Source organism: Primulina huaijiensis, chromosome 15 (assembly GCF_012295235.1).
Source record: "Primulina huaijiensis isolate GDHJ02 chromosome 15, ASM1229523v2, whole genome shotgun sequence".
Taxonomy (NCBI): domain Eukaryota; kingdom Viridiplantae; phylum Streptophyta; class Magnoliopsida; order Lamiales; family Gesneriaceae; genus Primulina; species Primulina huaijiensis.
Genome location: NC_133320.1, coordinates 4,671,130 through 4,683,866, shown reverse-complemented (window position 1 = coordinate 4,683,866; position 12,737 = coordinate 4,671,130). Strand labels below are relative to the sequence as shown.

Below are 12,737 nucleotides of genomic sequence, written 5' to 3'. Positions count from 1 at the left end.
AATTTTCTAAATGTGAATTCTGGCTGGACAGAGTAGTATTTCTGGGTCATGTTATATCAGCTCAAGGAGTATCAGTAGATCCTAGTAAAGTAGAAGCTGTTATCAATTGGCCAACACCGACGAATATTTCCAATATTCGTAGCTTTTTGGACTTGGCAGGATATTATAGGCGTTTTATTGAAGGATTTTCTATTATAGCAAGGTCTATGACCCAATTAACGCAAAAAGATCGACGTTTTGTGTGGACTGATGAATGTGAGTCAAGTTTTCAGATTTTGAAGAAAAAGTTGACAACAGCTCCAGTGCTAGCTTTGCCATCAGGCTCAGGTGGATATGTTGTTTGTTCAGATGCATCTCTAAATGGACTTGGTTGTGTTTTAATGCAAAATGGGCGAGTGATTGCATATGTTTCTCGTCAGTTGAAGCCTCATGAGACCCGATATCCAGTTCATGACTTAGAGTTGGCTGCAATTGTGTTTACATTGAAGTTATGACATCATTATCTGTACGGTGAACAGTTTTTGATTTATTCGGATCACAAGAGTCTTAAATATCTTTTCTCACAGCCGGACTTGAACATGAGACAGCGTCGATGGATGGAGTTGCTTAAAGACTTTTATTGTGAGATTCAGTATCAACCAGGGTGAATGAATCTTGTTGTAGATGCTCTCAGCAGGAAAGTTCAGAATGCTATGCTGACATATTTGACTATCTCTAAAGTTCACGAGCACGTGGGAACTTCAGGATGGACTTATCAGATCAGTGGAGACTACTTTGTAGTATCATCTATTCAAGTTGAGCCACAGATTTTGTCCAGAATCAAAGCAGCACAGAGGACTGACCCGCACATTCATAGATTAAAAGAATTGTCTCGAACAGGTCAGACAGAAAAGTTTAGTGTTGCCTCAGATGGTAGTCTGCGCTTTAATGGTAGACTTGTGGTTCCTAATTTGTTAGATCTGAAAGAAGCTATACTACGGGAAGCACATTGTAGTCGACACAGTATTCACCCACGAATTCGAAAGATGTATCATACCTTGAGAGCTCATTACTGGTGGGAAGGTATGAAGAAAGATATTTCTCATTTTGTGGCTAAATGTTTAACGTGCCAACAGGCGAAAGCCGAGAGAATGAGACCTGGTGGAATGTTACATAGTCTTAAAGTGCCGCATTGGAACTGGGAGCACATTGCTATGGATTTTGTGACACATCTACCTCGTTCTAATCGTGGTTGTGATGCGATTTGGGTGATTGTTGATAGATTGTCTAAATCCGCTCATTTTATTCCATATGATCGTACTTGTACTTATATGAAAATGGCGAAACTGTACATTGATTATATAGTGAGATTGCATGGTGTGCCAGTAACCATAGTATCCGATCGTGATCCAAGGTTTGCTTCGAAATTTTGGGGAAGCTTGCAATCGGCTTTGGGTTCAAAGTTGGCTCTGAGCACCGCCTATCACCCGCAGTCAGATGGTCAGTCAGAAAGAACCATCCAGACTCTAGAGGATATGTTACGAGCAGTAGTGATGGATTTCAAAGGTGGTTGGCAAGAATCATTATCTTTGGTTGAATTCTCTTACAATAATAGTTTTCAGGCAACAATCGGTATGGCACCATTTGAAGCTTTGTATGGAAGAAAGTGCAGGTCGCCGATATGTTGGGAAGATGTAAGAGAAAGACAGATGTCAAAACCAGAATTTATTCAAGAGATGAAAGATAAAGTTGAATTGATCAGGAAAAGGATGAAAGCAGCCCAGGATCGTCAAGCCAGTTATGCAAATAAAAGGCGTAGACCTTTAGAGTTCAAAGTGGGCGATTATGTTTTCTTGAAAGTATCATCATTTCAAGGGTACTATGAGATTTGGACATAAAGGGAAGTTAGCTCCGCGTTATATTGGTCCGTATATGATTGTTGAGAGGATTGGCACATTGGCTTATCGTTTGGATTTTCAGCAGAGTTTGTCTTTGATACATAATGTGTTTCATGTATCTATGTTGCGGAAGTATGAGCCAGATCCGTCTCATATCTTGAATGTTGAGGCTGTGGAGTTAGACAGTTCTCTTAGCTATGTTGAACATCCAGTGCAAATTTTGGACCGCAAGGAAAGACAGCTCAGGAGCAAGACGATTCCACTAGTTTTGGTACAATTGAGTAGGCATGGAAGAGAAGAATCCACATGGGAATTAGAGGCAAAGATGCTACAAGAATGGCCTCATTTATTTGAGAATGTAATGAATTACGCGATGTATTCTAAATTTCCTATGTATTATTAGCCATAATGTTGTGAATATCAGTATTGTATTTGTTAGATTTCGAGGACGAAATCTTTCATTAGTGGAGGAGAATGTGATGCCCAATAATAAGCCCAGCCCATTTCCCATTTTATTTAATATAACCCAACCCATTTGAGAATCAGATTAACAGAAGCGTTAAATCCAGAAGCTCTTCTCCAGCTTTGCAACTGTCGCTCCTCTCTTCTTTTCTGCAGCAAGCGTGCGACGCCCCAGCGGCCAGATTTTTGTGCAGTAGCTTAGCAATCTTCTTCCTCCAGTCTATTAGCTTCTTTCCTGCCATGAATCGGTAGAAATCAGTGCTCCATCTTTCACGTTCGAGCCGGCAGCTGCGTTTCATTCTTTGTCCGATTTGGTGAGCTTCTAGCTTCAATTTTTCTTGTTGATGTGAGTTTATTTAGCAAGGAATCAAAGCCCTTTATTTCCCCTGTTTTCAGCTGATTTCCAGCTAGGTTTCAGATCGTGAACAGTGTTTCCGGCGAGCCATCTTTGCGAAATTACCGTTGTGCATTCTAGTTTCGTTTATTGAAGTATTAAGCTTGAATTCAGATTGTATAAGGTTTATATAGGCTGCCCGGAAATTTAATTTTTACCGAGCCGATATAAAATGTTTTAGTCAGTTGGAATGTGTTATATTGAAATGTATAGTGAATTTATAATGTAGGTTTTATCGTTGGACGAGTTCATCAGGAAGTCCTTAAGAAATTATCGTGGTATTATAACTTTATAATTGAGATACGCTCAAACCTATATTATTATGACGCTTATATTGGCGTGTAAGAATATTCGGTGAATGTTATTTGCTATTATGTGCCTTGAATGTTTATTCTGTTGCATTCATGCATTAAATTGTATTGGCATAACATATTGAGCTTTGACTCCTTTGACGGCGATTTATGTTGATTCTATTGAGATATATTGAGTCATCAGAGAGACGAGTGGGTTAGGATTAGCTACATTCCCAGATGACAGCTAGGGACGAGCGACTGAGCTACTCGAATTCCCGAGGCTACGAGCATGGACGAGCGGCGATTTGATGCTGCATTCCTGGCACGGGTGGCCACTGTTACTGTTGATGATGCTATTCGTTTGGACTCCATTTGGTATTCGTTATTCCATTGTTACCATTCATGCATCGCATATCATTGCATTTACTTGGTATTATTACATTTCTTTTATATACGTCGTGATTTTACTGGTTTATCGTACTGGGGTCCGACCCCTGTTTTCTTTTTATGTTGTGGTTGTTTTTATGCCATAGCAGGTCATTCCAGGGGATTTGACGCATCCGGTGGAGCGTCAGCGAGTGGTACCTAGTAGTCAGTCGGTTTGTGTCAGAGTTCCCAGATATTTATATATATTATGTTGGTTTGATACATTTGCTAGGGAGATGCCCTGTGGAGCTGTATGGTGATATTTTTATGTTGTTTGAGATTTTATTTGTGATATGTTGTGTCTAGTCCTGGCCAATGCGGCTGTAGGATATGTGTTTGGTTGTTTGTGAACTTGATGTTATTTTCGAGCGTATAATGTTATTGTTGTGTTTTGAAACTTTTGGGATGTCCTACTTACGGGGAGGTCATGCCGAAATTTTCTGTAGGCCCAAATGAACGTTTTAAACTCGTTTTCGCTGTTTACACCATTTAATCCTTGTTGTTTGGTAATTAAATATTAATTAAGAGCACGGGCCCTGACACTAATAGTACCTGTAAGAACCAATCGGTTATGATTAGCTATAGTACGGTCCTGTCATTTCATTTATCCCGATCGAATCTGCAACCATTGGTTCATCGATGGTTGCGTATTAGATTCAATAGTTATGTGATACAATCATAAAATATTCATAGTGTCATTGCATGCACAACTAGAGAACGCATTCCCTAATGTACATCCCACACTCTGGCCAGAGATTTCATGCACTATTATTTCGTTAGATCACATACGATATCCACAACCGTAGGTGAGCGGTGAATTCCCAACTACAATGCACTGACTCCTACATATGTCACAATTGCACCCAACCTCGCGACCTTGTGACCCTCGCGGAGTTGGTAAACGAGTCATAGCACAATCCTAGTATTTTTGCTGTAACGCAATCGTCTATGAGTACATTATTAGGCTTAATGTCACAATGTATGATTTGAGTGCTGCACTCTTCATGCAAATAGCATAGTCCTCTAGCAGTTGCAAGTGCAATTTGCACCCTTCTGTACCAGCTGGGCCTTGACTTTTTGAAAAGAAAGCTTGCTAATGAGCCATTGCTCATGAATTCGTACACCAAAAGCCTGTTCTGACCTCCATCACAGTATCCTAGCTACATGACTAGATTTTTGTGGTTGGTTTTGCTGATGGAGCTCACTTCGGCTTTGAATTGCTATTCGGCTTCTTTAGGTATCTTCTCCAGCTTTTTTACCGCAACCACTCTGTCATTTTCATTCCTCAGAGTGCCTTTGTACACTATTGAGGAAGCACCTCTACCCAATTCTTCTGTGAATCCATTTGTAGCTTCTTGTAGCTCATTAAATCTGAAGCTTCTTAAGTTCACTTCTGGATGGAGGGTACTTGATTTTTTCCCATTAAAATGGAAGAGACACAGAAAAATCGAAGAGTGAGCAAAAACATTGAACAACCCAACAAAAGAGAGAGCGTGATGATCAGAGTGGTTCTGTTGCTCTCATTTTTTTTTGAATTACTGCTAGAAGTGTGTATTGTCTCATTGTTTTTTCGTATTTTTATCATCGTTTTTCCAGTAAAATCAGAATCAAATCTTCCGTTGGAAAGAGGGAATCTCTTCTTCCAACAGTTTCCGTTGTTATAACCACAGCAGGACAGAAACAATCCTCAAGGCAAGCCTGTCGACATTGATCCTCGGTCATTGATCCAAAGGCAGTATAAACAGACCAAACAAAATCGGTTTTAGGCAAGTCGGCGAAGCGAAAAAGGTCAGCTTCTTGCGACTGCTGATCGCATTCAGGTTGGGCGAAATTCGGTTTGCATCCACTGATCCTTATGTTTGAATCCACCAGAGAGTATCCATCAGGGCAAGTACAATTTGTCCTCGTATCAGTTCCCACAGAGCAAACACTATTGAAACCACAGGCAACTGATCCAGTAACTCCAAGAAACAACAAACATATATTTGAAGGAGAAGACTGTGAAAGGGACCACTCCATCGCCCTCCCACCTGTTGAATTAGCAAATTTAGGATAGACATAGTGCCTAAGAACCCCATCATATTCCAGTATCGCTCTCTGATAAAACATGCTCGTTGAAGGGCCACTACTAGACAAGAACTCAAGTACGGTCCCATTATTTGTTGCAAGAAATATGTAGCCAAAGATCAATTGATAGGCAGGGGGGACATTTTGAGTCGACCAATATGTATACGTGAACGCTGCATCATCCATGGGGAAGTTTCGGGACTGAAACGCAAGTTTCCCATCTTGTAACCGGCACACGAATCTCCCCATTGAGTAGTTCGTGTCGGAATAGTCGGATACAAGCCTACCCCCCTTGTTCAAGTGTCTGGGTTGGCAACAAAGTATTAGTTGGTACTTCGAAACTCTGCCACACTATAGCTGAGGCATTGAGCGCCAACACAAAATTGCCACTGTCGAGCATGGCGACTTAGGCAACCCCTCTGGACATGGCAACATTCCAAATCTGATCGCCTCGTGGACCACTGAGTTCCAGACCGTCATCCGCAAGAAGCTGGACCTTTGATCCTTCTTCTGCTGGACTACCACGATTAGCCGACCAAACCATGGTTTTTTCGGGTATTTTATCGAACCAGATGGCCAGCAGATAGGCTCCATCTGGCTCAATCCTCTGGAAGCCGAAAGCGGAATCTCCCGAAGGTGATAACCAACTGGAATTTGTGCTGTCTGCAACTCAGGATTCACCCAAAGTAACATTGCTGTAGCGTTGTGCAGAAGATGATAGTGGAAGCAAAACCAATATGGTGAAGAACAATATTGTACAAAAAACTGCGAAAGCCATTTGACGTTTGGACTCAAAAACTTAAGGCATGCACTTTGAAAAGGTCTGGATATGATAGAAGTGGGGAAGAACTTAATCAATATTAAACAAGGAACTTTCTTACGCTTTGGAAAAGTCGACTCTAATAATTCATTCATCCAACTCAAGACCGGCATTTGCAGCGTTAAGTCAAATAAAATTTGAATAGATCTCGTGGCCTGATGACTTAAGTTCCGAAGGGCTTATTCTCGTCGTCCTATTTTGTTTTTTAACATATTATACTTGAAGATATCATTTTAAAAAAAAAAATAGTTGATCAAAGTTATTTTACAAATTTCTTTTATCATAGATTAAATTGTTCCGAAGACTTGCTGAGAAAACAGGAGTCCATTTTTCCAAATGTATGATTTGAGTTTTCCAAATCATACATTTTCACATTTTAAAAAATGATAGTTGTATATTGATTTGATAACCATTTATAGTAATATAATTTTTTAAACGGATTGATCGATAAAATAAATTAAATAATTTTGAAAATAAAAATTGCATTTTATTGAATTTATTAATACAAGTTAGACTTAAAAAATAAGTTAACTGTATCCTTGATTTTTAGTTTTAATGATGTATCAATTTTCCAATTTAGAAATAGTTCATATATCAATTTGTCGATTTATAAATAGTTTGTGTATCAAAATGAATTTTACTCGATTAATTCTTTATGAGAAAAATCAAACAACGACTATTCTTTCACATTTAAAAACCAAAAGATTGACCAATTTCTTTTTCTTTTGTTTTTTTTTCATATACAAAATATATAATTTTCACTATCATTTCCAATACAAATATATCACTACTAAAACGATTATAAATGTATTAGAAATTCTTTTTAGACCTTTGTTTGGATATGTAATTTAATTTCATATGTATGATAATACACATTTATAAAAATATTTGATCATTCAAATCCAAAATATTATTAAAGTTAAGGCAAAAACTTATGTGAGACAGTCTCACGGATCGTATTTTGTGAGACGGATCTCTTAATTGGGTCATTCATGAAAAAGTATTACTTTTTATGCTAAGAGTATTATTTTTTATTGTGAATATCGATAGGATTGACTCGTCTCATAGATAAAAATTCGTGAGACCGTTTAACAATAGACTTATTCTAAAGTTAATAACGTAAATAGACTAAATCAATGTGGGAGTTGGTGGCAGTCAAAAGAGAGAGGCTACTTCCAATTAAATCCATTTTTTTCCACTTACGTCCCTATGAATATTTTTATGTTTACATATATACCTATGACCTTAAATCTAGCCTATGATCATTTTCCTAGACTTGTAGAACGAAGTAATCAATGGTTTCACAATTTGAAAACTTTGTACGTCGTCCAAATTTTTATAGGTATATAGATTTGTGAGACATATATTTTAGATTTAATATCGATGTCTCACTTGCCACGTGCAATTTTTTAGTTAACTTGAAATGATTCGAGACAGTTCTAACATAGGTGACTAAATTTGGGGTAATTTAAAAATGTTAAGGACTATTTTAGCCGACAAAAAAGAGTTAGGGATCAAATCGGGAAAATGACAAAACAATATGGACCAAATAAGACATTAATTAGCCTGAATTTTTTTATATGAATAGAATGAATTTGGATGATATTTTGAAAAAAGGGTTTCAATTTAAATTTTGAAAATGAAGGGCTTCTAGATGTATATTACTTGGGAAAACATGCACATAACTCTTCTATTATTGTTTTTTTTAAAAAAAAACTATTATTTATTTAAATGTGATGTGATAAATAAAGATGTATAATTAAACGATGTAGGAGGATAAAATATATGACATTTGGTATGATTTCAAAAATAATAAGTTAATTTTGTTTATTATATTATCATTACTAAAATACACCACAATCACTAAAGCCCGGTAAAAACCAAATTAATAGCATATTTTCACATTAATTGAATAATAATTAAATATTTACAAACGTATTTAATAAAATAATATAAGTTAGATAAATTAAATTGATAAATTCAAAATAATATTAGAAATAGAAATAAGAATAGTCTGAAACAAATAATTGTTTAATGATATGAAATAAAATATTTAAAATAATACTAATAAGTTTATATGAAATATATAACAGTATAAAATAAGCATAATAATAGTAATATTAAATAATAAGAAATAAATTAATTCTTGTAAAATAATAATATATATTAATACTAAATAATAAGACCTAAGAATAATATTAAATCAATAAATAATAAGAAACAAATTAACAAGAAAATACTATGAATGAGAATAATGATTGTTAAGTTAATAGTAATAAGAATGATAAATGTATTATAATTTATTAATAATAAGTAATAAAAAATAAACTTTAAATAAGAAAAATAACAACTATTATTACTTCCAATTAAATTTTTTATTAGAAAATTTAAATTCTTATGATAAATATTATTAAATTATTTCGTATTAATTTAATTCTTACTTGTTATTTTGTTACCAACTATTATTAATATTAAAACTAACTATTATTAATGCTTTTAATATTAATTATTATTCATATTGATAACACTATTATTATTTGGAAAAAAACTTTAAAAAATATAATAGTGAACGGTAAATGTGTCAATGGCATTGACGAATTAGAATCTGTTAAATAGTTTTTTAAAAAATGTGTACATTTTGTTATATATTGTCAAGTAAAATCTCTATTTTTTTAAGCTCAAAAACTCGTTTTCTTTTGTAATTAATTTATCACTTTTTATTTTCAACCTTAATTTCACATTTTATTTCAAAAAGTAACGAGTTGTTGAAAAACTAAAAACAATCACATGAGGGTATAACGGTAATAAACTATTTTAATCATAAAAATGAACAAAGAATCACATTTCCGGAGGGTGAAAAAGCATCAGACATTGTTAATACAGTGCGGACCCAAATGAGGGTCAATAGGATAACTCAAAACCATGCCAAGTCGAGAAGGAATTTGATACCCTATGAATAGGCTCATCAAAATCAGGCTCTAAACAGATTTTGGACATCTGGCCCATTTTTAGTCAAAGTAGAAGGCCCATGACAGGCCCATGTATTCTCCTATAAATATCATATTTGAGTGTCCAATTCATGAATTAACTATATTGACTTTCAGTAATATCCTTAGCTGCTATCTCATTATATTCTCAATCTCTGACTTGATCGTCGGAGGGGCTACGTCGAGACACTCTCTGGGTCTCCTTCTAACGGACCCTTTCGTGATTTCAAGCCTAGAGTAAATTCGAGGTCTGCATTCGGACTGCTATCATTTGCTGGAACCGAACACTAAATTTTCAGTGAGTATCAGAACTTATAGGCATTGTAGTAATTTTCATAGATGATCGTCGCATTTGGTATTTCTTGTTGTGGTTTGTGAATGGCTTGTTGGAGTTGCTCGTTGTGGTATGTCGCAAAGTCGTTCAACGGCTCGAGGCATCGGTTCTCGCCGTATGACGTTGGTTTGGATGGACGTTTGGTAGATTGGGAGTCATCGATGGGGAAGTTTCCGAGAACCACCACTCTTGTAGATCCAAAACTAATCATTTTCTACAAAACACGCACACGTATATACATTAATTATTTCTTGGTGAAAGAATAGTTATTGGAAACTTGGGGATAACATGTTGAACTAATTGAATGCATTATCTCGATCTATCTCTATGGTGGACGCAAATAGAATCAAATTGGGAATGCCATCCAATCCAATTGTACGTCGAGAGAAGAATTTGTGACCGGATTAAGAACCCTTTGATTTGCCAATACTTGAGTGGGTAATGCCATGGTTATTCTTTCATTTGGATTGTGGGATTATTTAAATTTCATAACTTAAAAATTAAGTTTCCATCGATTTAGGAAATTCATCGAATTTTTGAAGTGTCAATAAATCATTGTAAAGTCATTTAGATAAAATAGATAAAGACGATATCAAATTGTGTGGTAAATCATATGATGTGAAAATGTCGGGTTCCTTCCATTGTTGTATCATTCTTTTAATATCCTTGCATATGTTTAATGGAACAAATTACTTAGAAATCCACTAAGCTAATTTATTATATAATTTTTTTTATCTTATCTACAACTACAATATCTTAATAAAATATTTCTTTATTTTATCTATATTTTAAAAATTTTAAATTACATATAATATAAAATTTATTATTAAAAAAATTGAAATCAGGTTGGATTAAAAAATATTGTCTCTGCTGGAGATAGTGTCGGTGGTGGAGAAATGACAAAATTGATCTCTGAGAAATATGAAACAACACAAACAAAAAGACACGTGTCTCCCCAGACTCATAGGCCGGCCTTACCCATTAGCACCCAAATAGGTGTATTCTGCGCTGTCACGAGTATGATGATATACGAAAATAAAGTAGTGTCTTAGCTAACAATTATAATTTTTGGCATGGTGACATAATAGGGAATCTGTTTTTAAAATTTACAGACATTAAAATGTAAATTTAATCAGCTTTTTCCTTTTTAATTATTAATATGATGTTTTGTCATTGATGTATTATGTACATATATTTAAAATTATGTCTTCTCATTAATGCATCAGGTACATATATATAATATTGGGTTAAACGTGGACTAGTACTGTGATAAATGATCTTCTGAGAAGTTTTCGTACGTTAAGCTGCTGAAGTTGCGTTGCTTGATCTGGTAGATTAAGTGGACCGTAAAAAAGTGACGTCGGATCTTAATGGCTAATACTGTCTCTTCTGGAGATAGGCCGGTATAAGAAAAATGGTAAGACTAATATCTAAGATATATGAGACATCACCAGCAAATAGACTTGCACTTTCCCGAACTCATGGACCTGACAACCTGATTCATTAGCACCCGAGTAGGTGTACTCTGCGCTGGTACAAGTATAAGGAAATAAAGTTGCACATTGGCTAATAACTATAACTTTTGACTTATGGGTAAGCGTTTAATCCTAACAATTAGTATCATAGCGTGACCATGAGTTCAAGTCTCCCAATAAACATATTTCTATACTTCTTGGAGGGAATTTTGGGTTAAGTGTGCATGAGTTAGAGTAATATTGAGACAAGTGACCTCATGGGAATTCTCGTGCTTCAAGTTGCTGACATTGCACCGCTTGATCTGGTTGGCTAAGTGTGCCGTAAAAGAGTAACATCATATCTTAAAAAGATATGAGACAACATTAACAAATAAACACGTACCTCCTGAACTTATGGGCCTAATAGTTCGACCCGTTAACACTAAAGTAGGTACACTCTGCACTACCACAAGTATAAGGAAATAAAGTTACGCATTGACTAATAGTTATAGATTTTGGTTAGGTGGTAAACGTTTGATCCTAACATTTAATATGATTTTTCGTGTGCTATTTTTAGTAATAAATTATAGGGGAAATGATAATTTCCATTTTTAGCCAATGTGTGACGCAAGATGCGTTATTATGTATAATTAATTATTAATATTTTAAGTATGCGTGTTTGATTAATTACTTAATTTTTTGATATAATATAATATATTTATATCGAATGTATTGATAAAAAAATTGACGGTTGAAGATTGATATTTCTTTTGAGAGTTATATCAAATCATAAAAATATTTTTTTATAATAATATTTAAAATTTAAATATATTTATAACATTATATAATCAAATTTATATGTTTATTCAAACGTTCCTACTTATTAAATTTATTAAATAATTACATAAAATAGATTAATAAATAATTACATAAAATAACATGTGTCCGACAAATGAGATACTAGTTTAAATAGAGAGATGAAACGGGCATGCAGGATCTTCGACTTCAACAATCCCTTCAAGCATTAGGCAAGCTTTCTTCATACTCGGCCTTAGAGACAATTCTTCTTGGATGCACCAAATCCCAACTTTCACCATTCTTTCGACCCTTTTCAAATCATCCAACGCTTCATGATCATTCTGTTAGAGTAGATGCCCTGCAAGCCAACGGTTGGCTAGGGAATTTATTGACTCAAGTGTAATAAACAATCTTTATTTTAATATAATTTACTTTTTAATGGTTTCGTTATACTTTATCTGTATACCCATGCAAGCAGCATAGATAAAGTCCTTGATTATGCTTTAATACAAATGAATCGTAATTCGATGTTGAAACTCATTTGTAAACACTGCATATTCTAAATTCGTTCCTAGTCGATTCAGCCGCCTAAAAAAGGGATAAAGGTCGCTTGAGCTCGAGACTAGCATTTGTGATGTTGTGTACTGCGTTTCTTGGTAAGGGCATAGAGATGTCCAAACATGCAGATGGGTAGTCATATGATGATTATACCGAACAACCCTCCCTCGGACTTTCCAAGTGGTTATCATTCATCGAGAGGATAAGTCCGTGGTTATGATTGTACACCATTAGTCCTTACGACCCGGGACAACACTGAGGCTCTAT

The 12,737-nt window shown here is 35.1% G+C and overlaps 1 protein-coding gene and 1 pseudogene across 1 annotated transcript; one reads left to right on the top strand and one right to left on the bottom strand.

Annotated features, from left to right (window-relative positions):
* Positions 1 to 1,911: 1,911 nt before the first annotated feature.
* On the top strand, positions 1,912 to 2,280 carry LOC140958864 (uncharacterized). The gene has a single exon (XM_073416434.1). The coding sequence runs from the start codon at positions 1,912 to 1,914 to the stop codon at positions 2,278 to 2,280; it is 369 nt and encodes a 122-aa protein (XP_073272535.1).
* A 2,101-nt stretch (positions 2,281 to 4,381) lies between these two features.
* LOC140960144 (G-type lectin S-receptor-like serine/threonine-protein kinase LECRK3) lies at positions 4,382 to 6,341 on the bottom strand (annotated as a pseudogene).
* Between the last annotated feature and the right edge of the window lie 6,396 nt (positions 6,342 to 12,737).

Excerpts from the sequence above, each read along its gene's own strand:
- LOC140958864 (XM_073416434.1), top strand. The coding sequence starts at position 1,912 with ATGATTGTTGAGAGGATTGGCACATTGGCTTATCGTTTGGATTTTCAG.